A 12,361-nucleotide genomic window follows, 5' to 3' on the forward strand; every position below is an offset into this window, starting at 1 on the left:
GGAAATCAGGCCAGCCACCTCCCAGTGTCCCATAAAAAGTAGGCTTTGAGTAGTGAGGGGTCTGAGAAAATGCATCCCCACCACTGTATCTTCTGCTTTGGTCTCATCATTTTACGAACCAGAAACAGACATGTTGAGCATAAAATATCAAGTCATGGCTAGGACTGAGGCGCATATGATAATTATAAAAAAGCAAACATAAGAAAACTGTTCATTTTGATTTGACACCAGAATCATTAGTTCCCTGTCAAATTCTTGCCTCATCTTATCTGCCTTTAATTCTAGATAAAAGTCCAACCCACGGCCATTCCTACACAACACATGTCTAGGAAGAGAATGTGGAGAGGCTGCATTGGCTCATTACCAGTTCTCATAGAGGGTAGAGAAGAAACGCTGCATTCTTTCCAAGACCGTTTTGTAAACAGGAGAGTCATTCAGTTCCAAGAGAGGCTGAGGTAATCCTACAGAGAAACACACATCAGGTATACGCTGCTCCACTGCGGAGGGTCTCAGCTTACCAACACCCTACCGCAGGCAGATGTGGTTTGGGGGTGGGGGATGAGCAGTGTTATAAATGCCAAGCAGCTGGCCAAGTCTTCTACCAGCTGCAGGTGCCAAGAGCTATACTGTCTTGGTAGGAAAAGGTGAAAACTATTTAAGTACCCAGGACTTCAGAATAGACCCAGATACTCCAACTTTTGCTTGGGTTTCTCCAGAAGGGACTTGTACCGAAACACACAATGACACCTCAAAATGATCTCTCCATAAGGAAGTGGGGCCTCCCTTTTTAAGTTGTGGAACCTCTTTTTCAAGCAAAATTTTATGCAAAGCCCAAGATGCATAACACATCAAAATGAAACCCAAATAATAATTGCCTTAAAAGATCTATACTTCTAATCAGAGGTAATTTTATATTTCAAGCCTCGCTCATGGTTGGAAGCTGCCAGAAGGAACAGTTTGTCCATTCCAGTACGTTTTGGTTGGCCATATTCCTAGAGCAGGAGTTCCTGGTTTAATATGAATAACTGAATGCAAGGGGGGAGGGGTGAAGCAATGCCTCCCTGTTATAATGTCAAAACATTTCTGGGAAGTTTCATTTGTTTCTGCAACATGGACCTTAAGTGTAGTGGTGCCAAAGGAAATGGCCCAGGACCATGTAAGCCGAGACAGACATAAGCTCTAGAAAGGCAAACTACCACCCTTCCTTTCATTAACATGCGTACTGGATGGCTCAACCACAGCCAGGCCCTGGCAGAAGGCATGGCCGGGAACGAAGAGCTACTGTGGGGAAGGTGATGAAGCTTCTGAGATGGGCACAGTTCAGACAGCTATGGATGTGTCTAGCTCTAAGTTCTAACTGCCATAGCCTTGCTCTTTTGTTCCTGCTACGCAATCAGCCTCTCTATTCCCTGACACACCGAGCTCCTTCCTGCATGCCTCAGCATCTTGTACCCGCCAGTCTGTTTTCCCAGAATGCTCAGCATCTCTTCTTGCCCCCAATCTGATTAGCTCCTACTCATCCTTCAAGTCTCCACTGGGTGGGGGGCATTCTCCTGACTCCTCCCCAAGACCAGTCTCATAGTCATTTTCCTTCACAGCACACGTCACAATTATGATTGCACAGTTATTTGCTAATGAGAAAAATGAGTTAAAGCAACATTCTAATCCAGGGAACATGGCTGAGAAAGTATTCCTTTAAATTTTCGATAGTATGTATTACTGATAAAAACTATTTAAGCTCAATTGTTTGAATAACTTTCCCCCCATATATAAAAGGCAGAAAATTATGCTAATATCCTTCAAGTCAAAAACCATGGTTTATTTATAGCCTAAAGGTTGTCCCCCACACCACTACCTGGAGGGGTTAATGTGGGTTGGGGGCTGCAGAGGGGAGAAACTGCCTCTGAAGACCTTCTGTGTGTGCTAAGATAATGAAGTGAATGCACTTGTTCCTAGAGAGCCTGTAGGAACTTCATACATGCATTTCTGAACAAACAGGTGGTCAAGGCAGTGCCAGGTGACACGGAAGAGACACAAGGCACACAGGCTGCCTGAGGAGCCCATGAGAGATAAGGTGAACTTCAAGAAAAAAAAGGCTAGATTTCTTACCTAAAATAGCAGATTTTTCCACTTCAAGCATATCCAGAGCCTTTGTGAAAGGCTCTACCATTTTGGCTAGCATTTCTGGTGCATATAAAGTATTGTGAGTTCTAAAAGAAAAAAAGGACGCTATGTGAACTTTTCCTAGTCTGCTGCAGCAGGCAAGAGTGGGTTTCACCTTGTAATTCAGCGATACTACGCTTCCACAGACAAATCTCCCTGCCAACACTACTCCTGGCAGGGGGAAGACGGTATAAGCGTTTAAATGTTTCCCTGGAAGAGGGCAGACTTGAAGCTATTAAGTATAGTTGTGTAGCATACAACCTAAAACCAATCAAGATGAGAACCAAATCCTGAGATAGCTAGACAACATTACAGTCTGAAGCTAGAAAGCAAAATCCTTTTAAACTTGAGACCGTGCCCTAGCACTCCATTTCCTGACTGTCGGCGATACAGGAGGGAACATCAGAGGCACCGTGGATTCACAGGCAGGGACACAGAGCGAGTGGTAATATGCTCCCATTTTTTCAGATGTTCTGTCTCCATTCCAAGAACATGGACCCTACAGTGCTCTGACAAGAGTTGTGCCAGCCTCCTGGAGGAACATCCATAATCCCCAAAATGTGTGTCTGTTCCCCACCCAAATCACTTACCTGAGCAGTTACTGGCTCTGCATGACTAAGGAGGAATGCCTGGACCTGGTCTACCCGCCATCTACAGTAGTCCCTCCTGCCACAGCAGTGGCACCCCCGAGCAATCTACAGCCAGAGAGCATAACTACCTATTTTTCTTTTTAAAGTGAATTATAAAATATCTCAAACGTACAAAAAATTACAACATATAACAGACACAGCAAGGTTACATATTTAAGATGCACCCTGACCAGATCCTTTTAGACCATGCTTATTGGGAAAAAAACCACCACACAAAACAAACCTCAACATTGTTTTTTAAATCTAACCATGTTCACTCATTAGTGCACTTATTTATACTATCTTTTAGAATGCCACTTCATAAGTTAATTCCAGTTTATTTCCCCATCTCCTTACTAAACGCTAATAAGATGGTCTCCACTCTTTTGCTTACACAAAGAACCCAACAATGACCCTTCCCGCAGAGGTCTCCTTGTGTATATGTGGGACAGCTTCTCTATGGTAGACACAAACAGGCAGAATTACTAGAAACTGGCCCTTTGCAACTCATGAGTTACAAATATCTTCTCTCAGTCTGTGGCCTGACTTGCTTACACTGACATTTGCAATAGGCTTTACTTTTTTTCTATTGTGGTAAAATACATATAACATAAAATTTACCATTTTAAGTGTGCAGTTTAAATGGTATTAAATACACTCACACTGTAGTGACCACCCTTCATCCCTGTAAGTACTTTCACCTTGTAAAACAAACTCTATACATATTAAGCAAACACTCCCATTCCTCCGTTCCCCGAGCCCCTGGCAACCAGGATTACACTTTCTACTTTTATGGTTTTGACTACGTTCAATACCTCATACAAGTGGAATCACACAGTATGTAAACAAAAATGGGGCTAGTTGGCAAGCATGACAAGATCAACAGATGAAAATAACCCCATGGGATGTTTTGATCACATAAAAAATTCCTAACTGAACAGATTATAATGGGAAGTCATGTCCCGAGGTCTATATGATAGATTAATCTCTACCTTAAGCAAATCCTGTCCATTGTTTTTTTTTTATCCTCACCCAAGGACATTTTTCCATCTTTTGTTCAGATCGAGTAGGAGGGAGAGAGAGAAACATAGACGTGAAAAAGACACACTGAGTAGCTGCCTCCCGCATGCACAACCCAACCAGGGCCGGGGACAAACTGCAACTGAGGCACGTGCCCTTAGCGGAAACCGAACTCGGGTCTCTCTGGACCACAGGCCGACGCTCTAACCACTGAGCCAAACTGGCCAGGGCTATTTTTGTCCACCTAGAGCAGCAGTTCTCAACCTGTGGGTTGCGACCCCTTTGGGGGTCGAACAACCCTTTCACAGAGATCACCTCAGACCATCGGAAAACACATTTCCAATGGTCTTAGGAACCGAGACACTGCTCCTCTATCCGTCTTCAGGCGGGCCCGCCCACATACAACATGAGGAACTGTATTAAAAGGTCACGGCATTAGAAAGGTTGAGAACCACTGGTCTAGAGTAACATACTTAAAATGTCAAAATGATCTCTTCTCCAAACCTCCAAAGATAAGTACCCCAGTGTGGTGGGACAACTCCAACATTCTTCATTATGATCTTTTACCTGCATACCTCTGTAAACTATGTATGTTAAATGTTGTCTATCTTGCCTGGCTAGTGTGGCTCAGTTGATTGAGCATCAACCCATGCACCAAGAGGTCGCCGGTTCGATTCCCTGCCAGGGCACATGCCCAGGTTGTGGGCCTAATCCCCAGCAGGGAGGACACAGGAGGTGGCCAATCGATGCTCTTTTTCATCAATTTTCTATCTCTCTCCCTCTCCCTTCCTCTCTCTCTAAAATCAATAAAGAAAAAAAAAAGTTATCTATCCTGTGCCAATGTAAAAGAATTATGTACCTTTCCACTTTACTTTGCACCCAATCCTAGAGATGTCTCTCGGTTTACTTTCTCCCTCCTTAATCTGCCACCGATGGACTTCATGTAACCTTCCTATGTCTCTTCTTTGATTCTAACGCATAAAACAAACTGCAAAACTGCTACGTTTTGGAGCATTACATCTCGATCTTTTGAGATTTTTCCCTGACTGACCCCAAAACCTTGGCTCAAATAAACTCTAAACCTTTCTTAAAGTTTGGAATTTCTTTGACCAACAAGTATTTGTCTTTTTACCACTGGCTTATTTCACTTAGCATAATGTCCTCAAGGTTTGTTCATGTTGTAGCATACTGCAGAATTTTCTTCCTTTTAAAAGCTGAATAATATTCGAATGTGTACATATACCATATTTCACTTATTTATTCTTCCATTAATAAATATTTTGTTTGCTTCCATGGTTTAGCTATTGTAAATAATGCTGCTATGAACATGGGTATATAGATATCTCTTCAACAACTCTACTTTCGATATGTAATTTACAAATATTTCTCCCATTCTTTGGGTTGTATTTTTATTCTGTGGAATAATATCTTTTAATGCACAAAATTTTAAGCTTTCATGAAATCCAATTTATTTTGTTAGGTAACAAAATGCCTTAAGACGCCTTTGACATCATATCCAAGAAATCATTGCCAAACCCACTGTGAAGCTTTTATCCTATGATTTCTTCAGTGAGTTTTAGGTCTTGCATTAGGTCCTTGATCCATGGGTTAATGTTTGTACATGGTGTTAGGCAAAGATCCAACTCCATTCTTTTGCATGTGGATATCCAGTTTTCCCAGCACCACTTATTAAAAAGACTGTCCTTTCCCCATCAAATAGTTTTTGCTTTCTTGTCAAAACCATTTGACCCTATATGTGAGGGTTTATTTCTGGGCTATGTACTCTATTCCATTGGTCTATATGTATACCTTAATGCCAGTATCACACTGTTTTGATAAAGGCAGCTTTGTAACAGGTTTTGAAATCAGAAAGTGTGAGTCTTCCAGTTTGTTTTCTCAAGAGTGTTTTCAGTATTTAGAATCCCTTGAGATTACATATGAATTTCAGGATGGGTTTTTTCAATTTCTGCAAGAAACATCATTGAGATTTTGACAGGGGACATTGAATGTATAGATCATGTTGGGTGCTATCAACATTTTAATAATATTAAGTCTTCCAATCCATGAACATGGAGTGTGTTTCCATTTATTTGTCTTTAATTTCTTTCAGCAATATTTTGTAGTCTTCAATGCATATGTCTTTCAACCTCCTTGGATATTAACTCCTAAGTATTTTATTCTTTTTTTTTTATCCTCACCCGAGAACACTTTTCCATTTTTTGTTCAGACAGTGGCAAGGAGGGAGAGGAAGAGAGAGAAAGAGAGAAACATCAACGTGAAAAGGACACATCGAGTGGCTGCCACCCGCATGACCAACGAGGGCCAGGGACAAACTGCAACCGAGGTAACGCCCTTAGCGGGAACTGAACCTGGGTCTCTCTGGACCGCAGGCTGACGCTCTAACCGCTGAGCAAAACCAGCCAGGGCAGTATTTTATTCTTTTTGATGCTATTGTAAATGTAACTGTTTTTGTAATTTCCTTTTTAGATTGTATATTGTTAGAATATAGAAATGCAACAGATTTTTGTGTGTTGATTTTATATCCCACTACTTCGAAGAATTTATATACAGTTGACCCTCGAACAACACAGGTTTGACCTGGGCAGGTCCACTAATACATGGATTTTTTAATTGGGATTTTCTATGTCATTTGTAAATAGAGATAGTTTTACTTCTTTTCCAATTTGGATGCCTTTATTTCTTTTTCTTGCCTAACTGCTCTGCTTGGGTTTTCTAGTACACAATGTTGAATAGCAGTGGTGAAAGTGGGTATCCTTATCTTGTTCCTAATGGTAGGGGGAGAGCTTTGCATCATTCACTACTGAGTATGATATAAGCTGTGGATTTTTTATAAAAATAATTTTTCATGTTGAGAAAGTTCCCTTTTAGTCCTAGTTAGCAGAGTGTTTTTATCTTGAGAGGATGCTGGATTTCGTCAAATGCATTTTCTGTGTCAATTAAGATGATCACGTTTTTTCCTTTATTCTATTAATATGGTATATAACAGTTATTTATTTTTGTATGTTGAACCACTCTTACATCCCCTGGATAAATCCCACTTGATCATGGTGTCTAATCCTTTTAACATGCCGTTGGTTTCAGTCTGCTTCATTCTATGAGGCTGTCCACAACTCTGCCTTAGCCCTTACCTCCTGCTGTGTGGAGCCCAAGGATACACAAAGGTGCCATTTACTGCAATGTGCCATCTTTTTAGTTTCTGAATTAAGTTTTTTTGGGGAAGATGTCTGATACTATAAAATGATCTCTGATAAAATCAGTTTCCTGAAGAAATTCAGTCTTAAGTTTGACAGAGCATAAGGGCTGTTTCTTTCTTTTTTTTCCATTTTTTGTTCAGATAGAGTAGGAGGGAGAGAGAGGAACAGAGAGAGAGAGAGAGAGAGAGAGAAACATCGATGTGAAAGGAACACATCGAGTGGCTGCTACCCGCACAACCGACCAGGGCCGGGGACAAAATGCAACCGAGGTACGTGCCCTTAGCGGGAACCGAACCCAGGTCTCTCCGGACCGTAGGCCGACGCTCTAACCGCTGAGCCAAACCAGCCAGGGCTGTTTCTTATTCTTTAATTAAAGTGTGATTGTGACCCCAAGAGATAATTTAGAAAACAGAGGAGTAATGCATCATATGCCAAATGTCCCTGGAGCTACAAAAGAATCTTATATTCCTTGTATTTTTCTCTCCTCCTTACAAGGTGGTACCATGATGGCCGCACCTCCAACTCACAAGCTGAGGAGGACTCAGAGGACACAATGCTCTGATGTCTGACTCCAGGTCAGTTGTTCACAAGCAGGGACATCTACAACACCTGGTAATACTTAGGCTCCCAAAATATCACCTTTCTTAACCCACTTGCAAGTTAGAGCTCTGTTTCCACATTAAGAGGACTAGTTACTACTTGGCAAAGAAAAAGCTTGTCTTTCTCTGTAGAGAACATCTCTGAATCATCAAACACACACCAAGTAACAAGCCTAGACTTGGCCTATTTCCATTTGAATATATTCACTGATGTGATTTATAACAGTGACTCTGAACCTTTAATGGGTACAAGAACCACCCTGGGATCTTATTACAATACAGATTCTGATATAATGTCCGGGGTTGGATCCCAATTCTGCATTTCAAACAGGCTGACACCGATGGTCTGAGGACTCAGCTTTAAGAAGTAAACACCTAGGAAAGGGAGGTGAAACATGTATCATGCCTTCCTTTGGCATGACCAGATAGATATTTGGTCCATTTGATATCAAGAGTCATTGTTGATAAATTCAGATGAGCTCATTTGAACACCACCCAGAGAAGCATCACTACAGAAAGGAACTGTCTTGCTCCCAGTGAAAAATTCCTTTACTGGCAAAAATTTAGAGCAAATAAAACTTAGCAAGTTAAAAATTTGGGATGAGGTATAAAAAAGTAGAACACAGAGAAAGTTCAAATTAAGGAACGCCATTTTGGGCCCAGCCGGTATGACTCAAGTGGTTGAGTGTTGACCCATGCACCAAGAGGTCATCGGTTCAATTCCCGGTCAGGGCACATGCCCAGGTTGTGGGCCCAATTTCCAGTGGGAGGCATGTAGGAGGTGGCCAATCGATGTTCTCTCTCATCAATGTTTCTGTCTCTCTCTCCCTCTCCCTTCCTCCCCAAAAGCCATTTTGGGATTAGCACCATGTGTTCACTTGGAATACAAGACTTAATGTGAGAGCTAATATTATCATTATCCTCACTCGAGTTTATAGAAGAAGGAGGGAGGGAGAGAGGGGTGTAGAAAGAGAGAAGAGAGAGAAAGAAATATCAATGTGACAGAGAAACATTGATCGGCTGCCTCCTGTATGCTAGGGATTGAACTTGAAACCTAGGTATATGCCCTGACGAGGAACTGAACCTGCAGTCTTCTGCTGTACAGGATGATGCTCCAACCAACTGAGCCACCTGGCTAGAGTAGAGCTAATGTTATTTTTTTTTAAAAAAGAGACTGCCCTGGCTGGGTAGTTCACTGGTTAGAGCATCGTCCTGCGAGTGCCATCCCTGGTCAGGGCACATACAAGGATCAACCAATGAATGCATAAATAGGTGGAACAGCAAATTGATGTCACTGTCTTTCTCTCTCTAAAAAATAAACAAATGAATAAAAACGTAAAAGAAAAAAAAAGACCCCCTCCACCAGAAAGAAACAAGTCCTAATACCTCATTTACCACCATCATGATCTGAAGAAATAAAACAGATTCAACTTTTGAGATTATTAGGGTTAAAAAAAATCCAAAAAACAGAGAATAAACATTATTATGACTCACCTTATAAGGGCAAGCAAATTGTCAAGAAGTTTCAGAATCTGTTCTGTGCAGGGGTTACGGAAGATAGGATTTCCAGTGGGTGTATAACCCACCACAAATCCCCCAGCTTTGGCCTCTTCGAGGTCGGTGGGCCAGCAAGTTCGTTTAACAACACCCAGAATGCTATACACACAAAAGCTCATCTACAAAAAACAAAAATGAAAGATAAACATAAAAGGAGAAGACAAGAGTTCTATTAGATATATGCAAGGTTATGGCAAAAGTGGTACAGAGACCAGAGAGAATGAAAAGATCCCTCTGCCATCCCTGTCCCTTCCGTTAAGGTCAAGTCCTTTCACTTTGTCTTCAGGTGCAGTGGTGGGCTCCAGAAATTTCCTTCCATAGGCTGCAGTGACCCTCTTGCAGAACCTCAATTAGAAGGTAGCTTGGATATGCTTCAAAGCAGTGTTTAACAGACATTTCGTCTTGTTTTTGAGCTGATCCAGCACCCTCCAGCTTAAGCCTTAACAGCTTTTGCCCTAATCCCCACTCACGGTACTCTCAACCAACCTATTACTTGCCAAGTTAATTAATAACATTTTTGCCGTAATGGAGCCAAGAACAATGCTTATTTGAATAGCAAAGGACTGAAAAATCTCAGGTTTGCAAGTTAGGCCATCATTTAGGACTTTACGTGTCAGAGAGCAATGGCAGAGAAGACTTGCCACGTTGACCGAGTTCTGACCTACTTCGTCATTACACCTCAGTCTTCAGAATTATGTACAGATTCTTAAAGCTAAAATAATGACTTCATAGAAAAGACCACCTTGCCCTGGCCGGTTTGGCTCAGTTCTTAGAGCATCAGCCCATGGACCAGAGTCTTGGGTTCGATTCCGGTCAAGGGCACATACCTCGGCAGTGGTTCAGTCCTCAGTCCTGGTGGGGGTCATGCAGGAGGCAACTAATTGATGTGTCTCTCTCACACCGATGTTTATCTCTATTTTCTCTCTCTCTCCCTCTCTCACACTCTGTCTGAAAATAAATGGAAAAATATCCTCGGGTGAGGATTTAAAGAAAAAAAAAAAAGAAAGAAAAGACCATCTTGCCCTGGCCAGTGTGGCTCAGCTGGCTGGAGTGTTGTCCCATGCACCAAAGGGTCACAGTTTGATTCCCGGTCAGTGCATATATCCAGGTTGTGGGTTCAGTCCCTAGTTGGGGTATGTGTGGGAGGCAGCCCATCAATGTTTTTCTCTCACATTGATATTACTCTCTCTCTTCTTCTTCTCCTTTCCTCTCTCTAAAAGAATTGCTGGGCCCTGTCCAGTTTGGCTCAGTGGTTAGAGCATTGGCCTGAGGACCAAACGGTTGAGGGTTAGATTCCTCTGGTCAACGGCATGTACCCCGGTTGCAGTTCGGTCCCTAGCCCTGGTAAGGGTCATGCAGGAGACAACTAATCAATGTGTCTCTCTTACATCGATGTCTGTCTCTCTTTCTACTCCCTCCCTCCCACTCTATCTGAAGATAAATAGAAGAATATCCTCAAGTGAGGATTAAAAAAAAAAAAATTGCCGGTAGCCCTGACTGGTTTTGCTCAGTGGTTAGAGGTTCAGCCCCAAGACAGAGGGGTCTCGGGTTCAATTCCCGTTCAGGGGCACGTGACTGGATTGCAGGTTCAATCCCCAGCCCCGGTCAGGGTCGTGCAGGAGGCAGCCAGTAGGTATGTGTCTCTTACATTGATGTTTCTCTCTCTCCTCCCTCCCTCCCTTCCACTCTGTCTAAAAATCAATGGAAAAATATCCTCCGGTGAGGATTTAAAAAACAACAACAACAACAAAAAGAATTGCTGGTAAATAACATGAACAATTAAAAGAAAAAAAGAAAAGACCATCTCCTATGCTGTAAGAACTAACTCAAGAATTCAAAACTAAGGAAAAGCCCTGGCCTATGTGGCTCAGCTGGTTGAGTGTCGCCCCCATGTATCGAAAGGTGGCCGGTTTGATTTCTGGTCAGGGCACATGTCTGGGTTGTTCAAGGTCGATCCCAGGTAGGGGCATATAGGAGACAGTCAATTTTTGCTCTCATGTGGATTTCTCTCTCTTAAAATCAATTTAAAAATCTTAAAAAACAAAAGACTAAAGAAGAAAAGATTCGAGAACCTTAAGAAAGTAAAGAGTCCCAGATTTCTGACCTGTATAGAAAAAATAGAAATGACAAGACCCCTACTCCTCCCCATTTCCAAAGAGGCTTACTCACTCGTGCGCGGTTTAAGCCACAGGAATCCTCCAGGCCGGGGTCACAGCCTTTCCGATCGGCACCCACATAGGCAATAAATGCATCCACATCTGACAGCACTCTGAAGGGTAGAGGGGACAGACGAGCTATTTCATGATTTTAAGCAAGGATAATCTCTACCACAAGAGCTAATACACTATGATTATTTGGCCCCAAAGAGCAGTTGTTATAGTGAGCAGTTTAATCACATTAACTGTGATTAAGAAGGTTTCAACTTCTCACTTCTTTTTTTTTTTTAAACCTCACCTGAGGACATTTTTCCATTTTTTGTTCAGACAGAGTGGGAGGGAGAGAGAGGAAGCGAGAGAGAGAAACATCGATGTGAAAGGGACACATCGAGTGGCTGCCACCCGCACGACCAACCAGGGCCGGGGACAAACTGCAACCGAGGTACGCACTCCTAGCAGAAACTGAACCCGGGTCTCTCTGGACCGCAGGCCGACACTCTAACCGCTGAGCCAAACCGGCCAGGGCTCAACTTCTCACTTCTAAATGTTATTAGCAACACTTTAAGAACACAAACTTGACAGTGCTCTCTCTTGGGAGCATGCCAGCGCCTTCCCGCTTCTTTACCAGGTGTGCTCTCTCTGGAGCATGCCCGGCCTTTCCCTTCCCTCTTCCTCTTCCCTCTAGTCCTGTTACCTTTCTCTTTCTCTCTCCTAAACTATGAGGGCCCTTCTTTTGTTTCTGTACCTTGTTTCCTGAGCCTATGCAGCCCAGCTGGCTCCCTTCTACTACCTGTGTCACTTTCTAAATAAACTTTCTCTTATATTAAAAAAAACAACAGCCCTGGCCGGTTTGGCTCAGCAGTTAGAGTGTCGGCCTGCGGTCCAGAGAGACCCGGTTCGGTTCCTGCAAAGGGCATGTACCTCGGTTGCAGTTTGTCCCTGGCCCTGGTTGGGTTGTGCAGGTGGCAACCACTCGATGTGTCCCTTTCACGTCGATGTTTCTCTCTCTCTCTTCCGCTCTC

The 12,361-nt window shown here is 42.7% G+C and overlaps 1 protein-coding gene across 2 annotated transcripts in view; it reads right to left on the reverse strand.

The window, feature by feature from the left end:
• The window catches only part of XPO5 (exportin 5), a 47,933-nt gene that overhangs the window by 7,809 nt on the left and 27,763 nt on the right, over positions 1-12,361 (reverse strand). For both annotated transcript variants that reach the window (XM_036248777.1, XM_036248778.1), the window contains 4 exons: positions 11,353-11,452; positions 9,121-9,302; positions 2,110-2,210; positions 365-461 (listed from right to left, as the gene is read on the reverse strand). In XM_036248777.1, the coding sequence (XP_036104670.1) occupies positions 365-461; positions 2,110-2,210; positions 9,121-9,302; positions 11,353-11,452 (480 nt within the window). The remainder of the gene's footprint in view (positions 1-364; positions 462-2,109; positions 2,211-9,120; positions 9,303-11,352; positions 11,453-12,361) is intronic.

The sequence above is a fragment of the Molossus molossus genome, unplaced genomic scaffold, assembly GCF_014108415.1.
Source record: "Molossus molossus isolate mMolMol1 unplaced genomic scaffold, mMolMol1.p scaffold_m16_p_8, whole genome shotgun sequence".
Classification (NCBI taxonomy): Eukaryota; Metazoa; Chordata; class Mammalia; order Chiroptera; family Molossidae; genus Molossus; species Molossus molossus.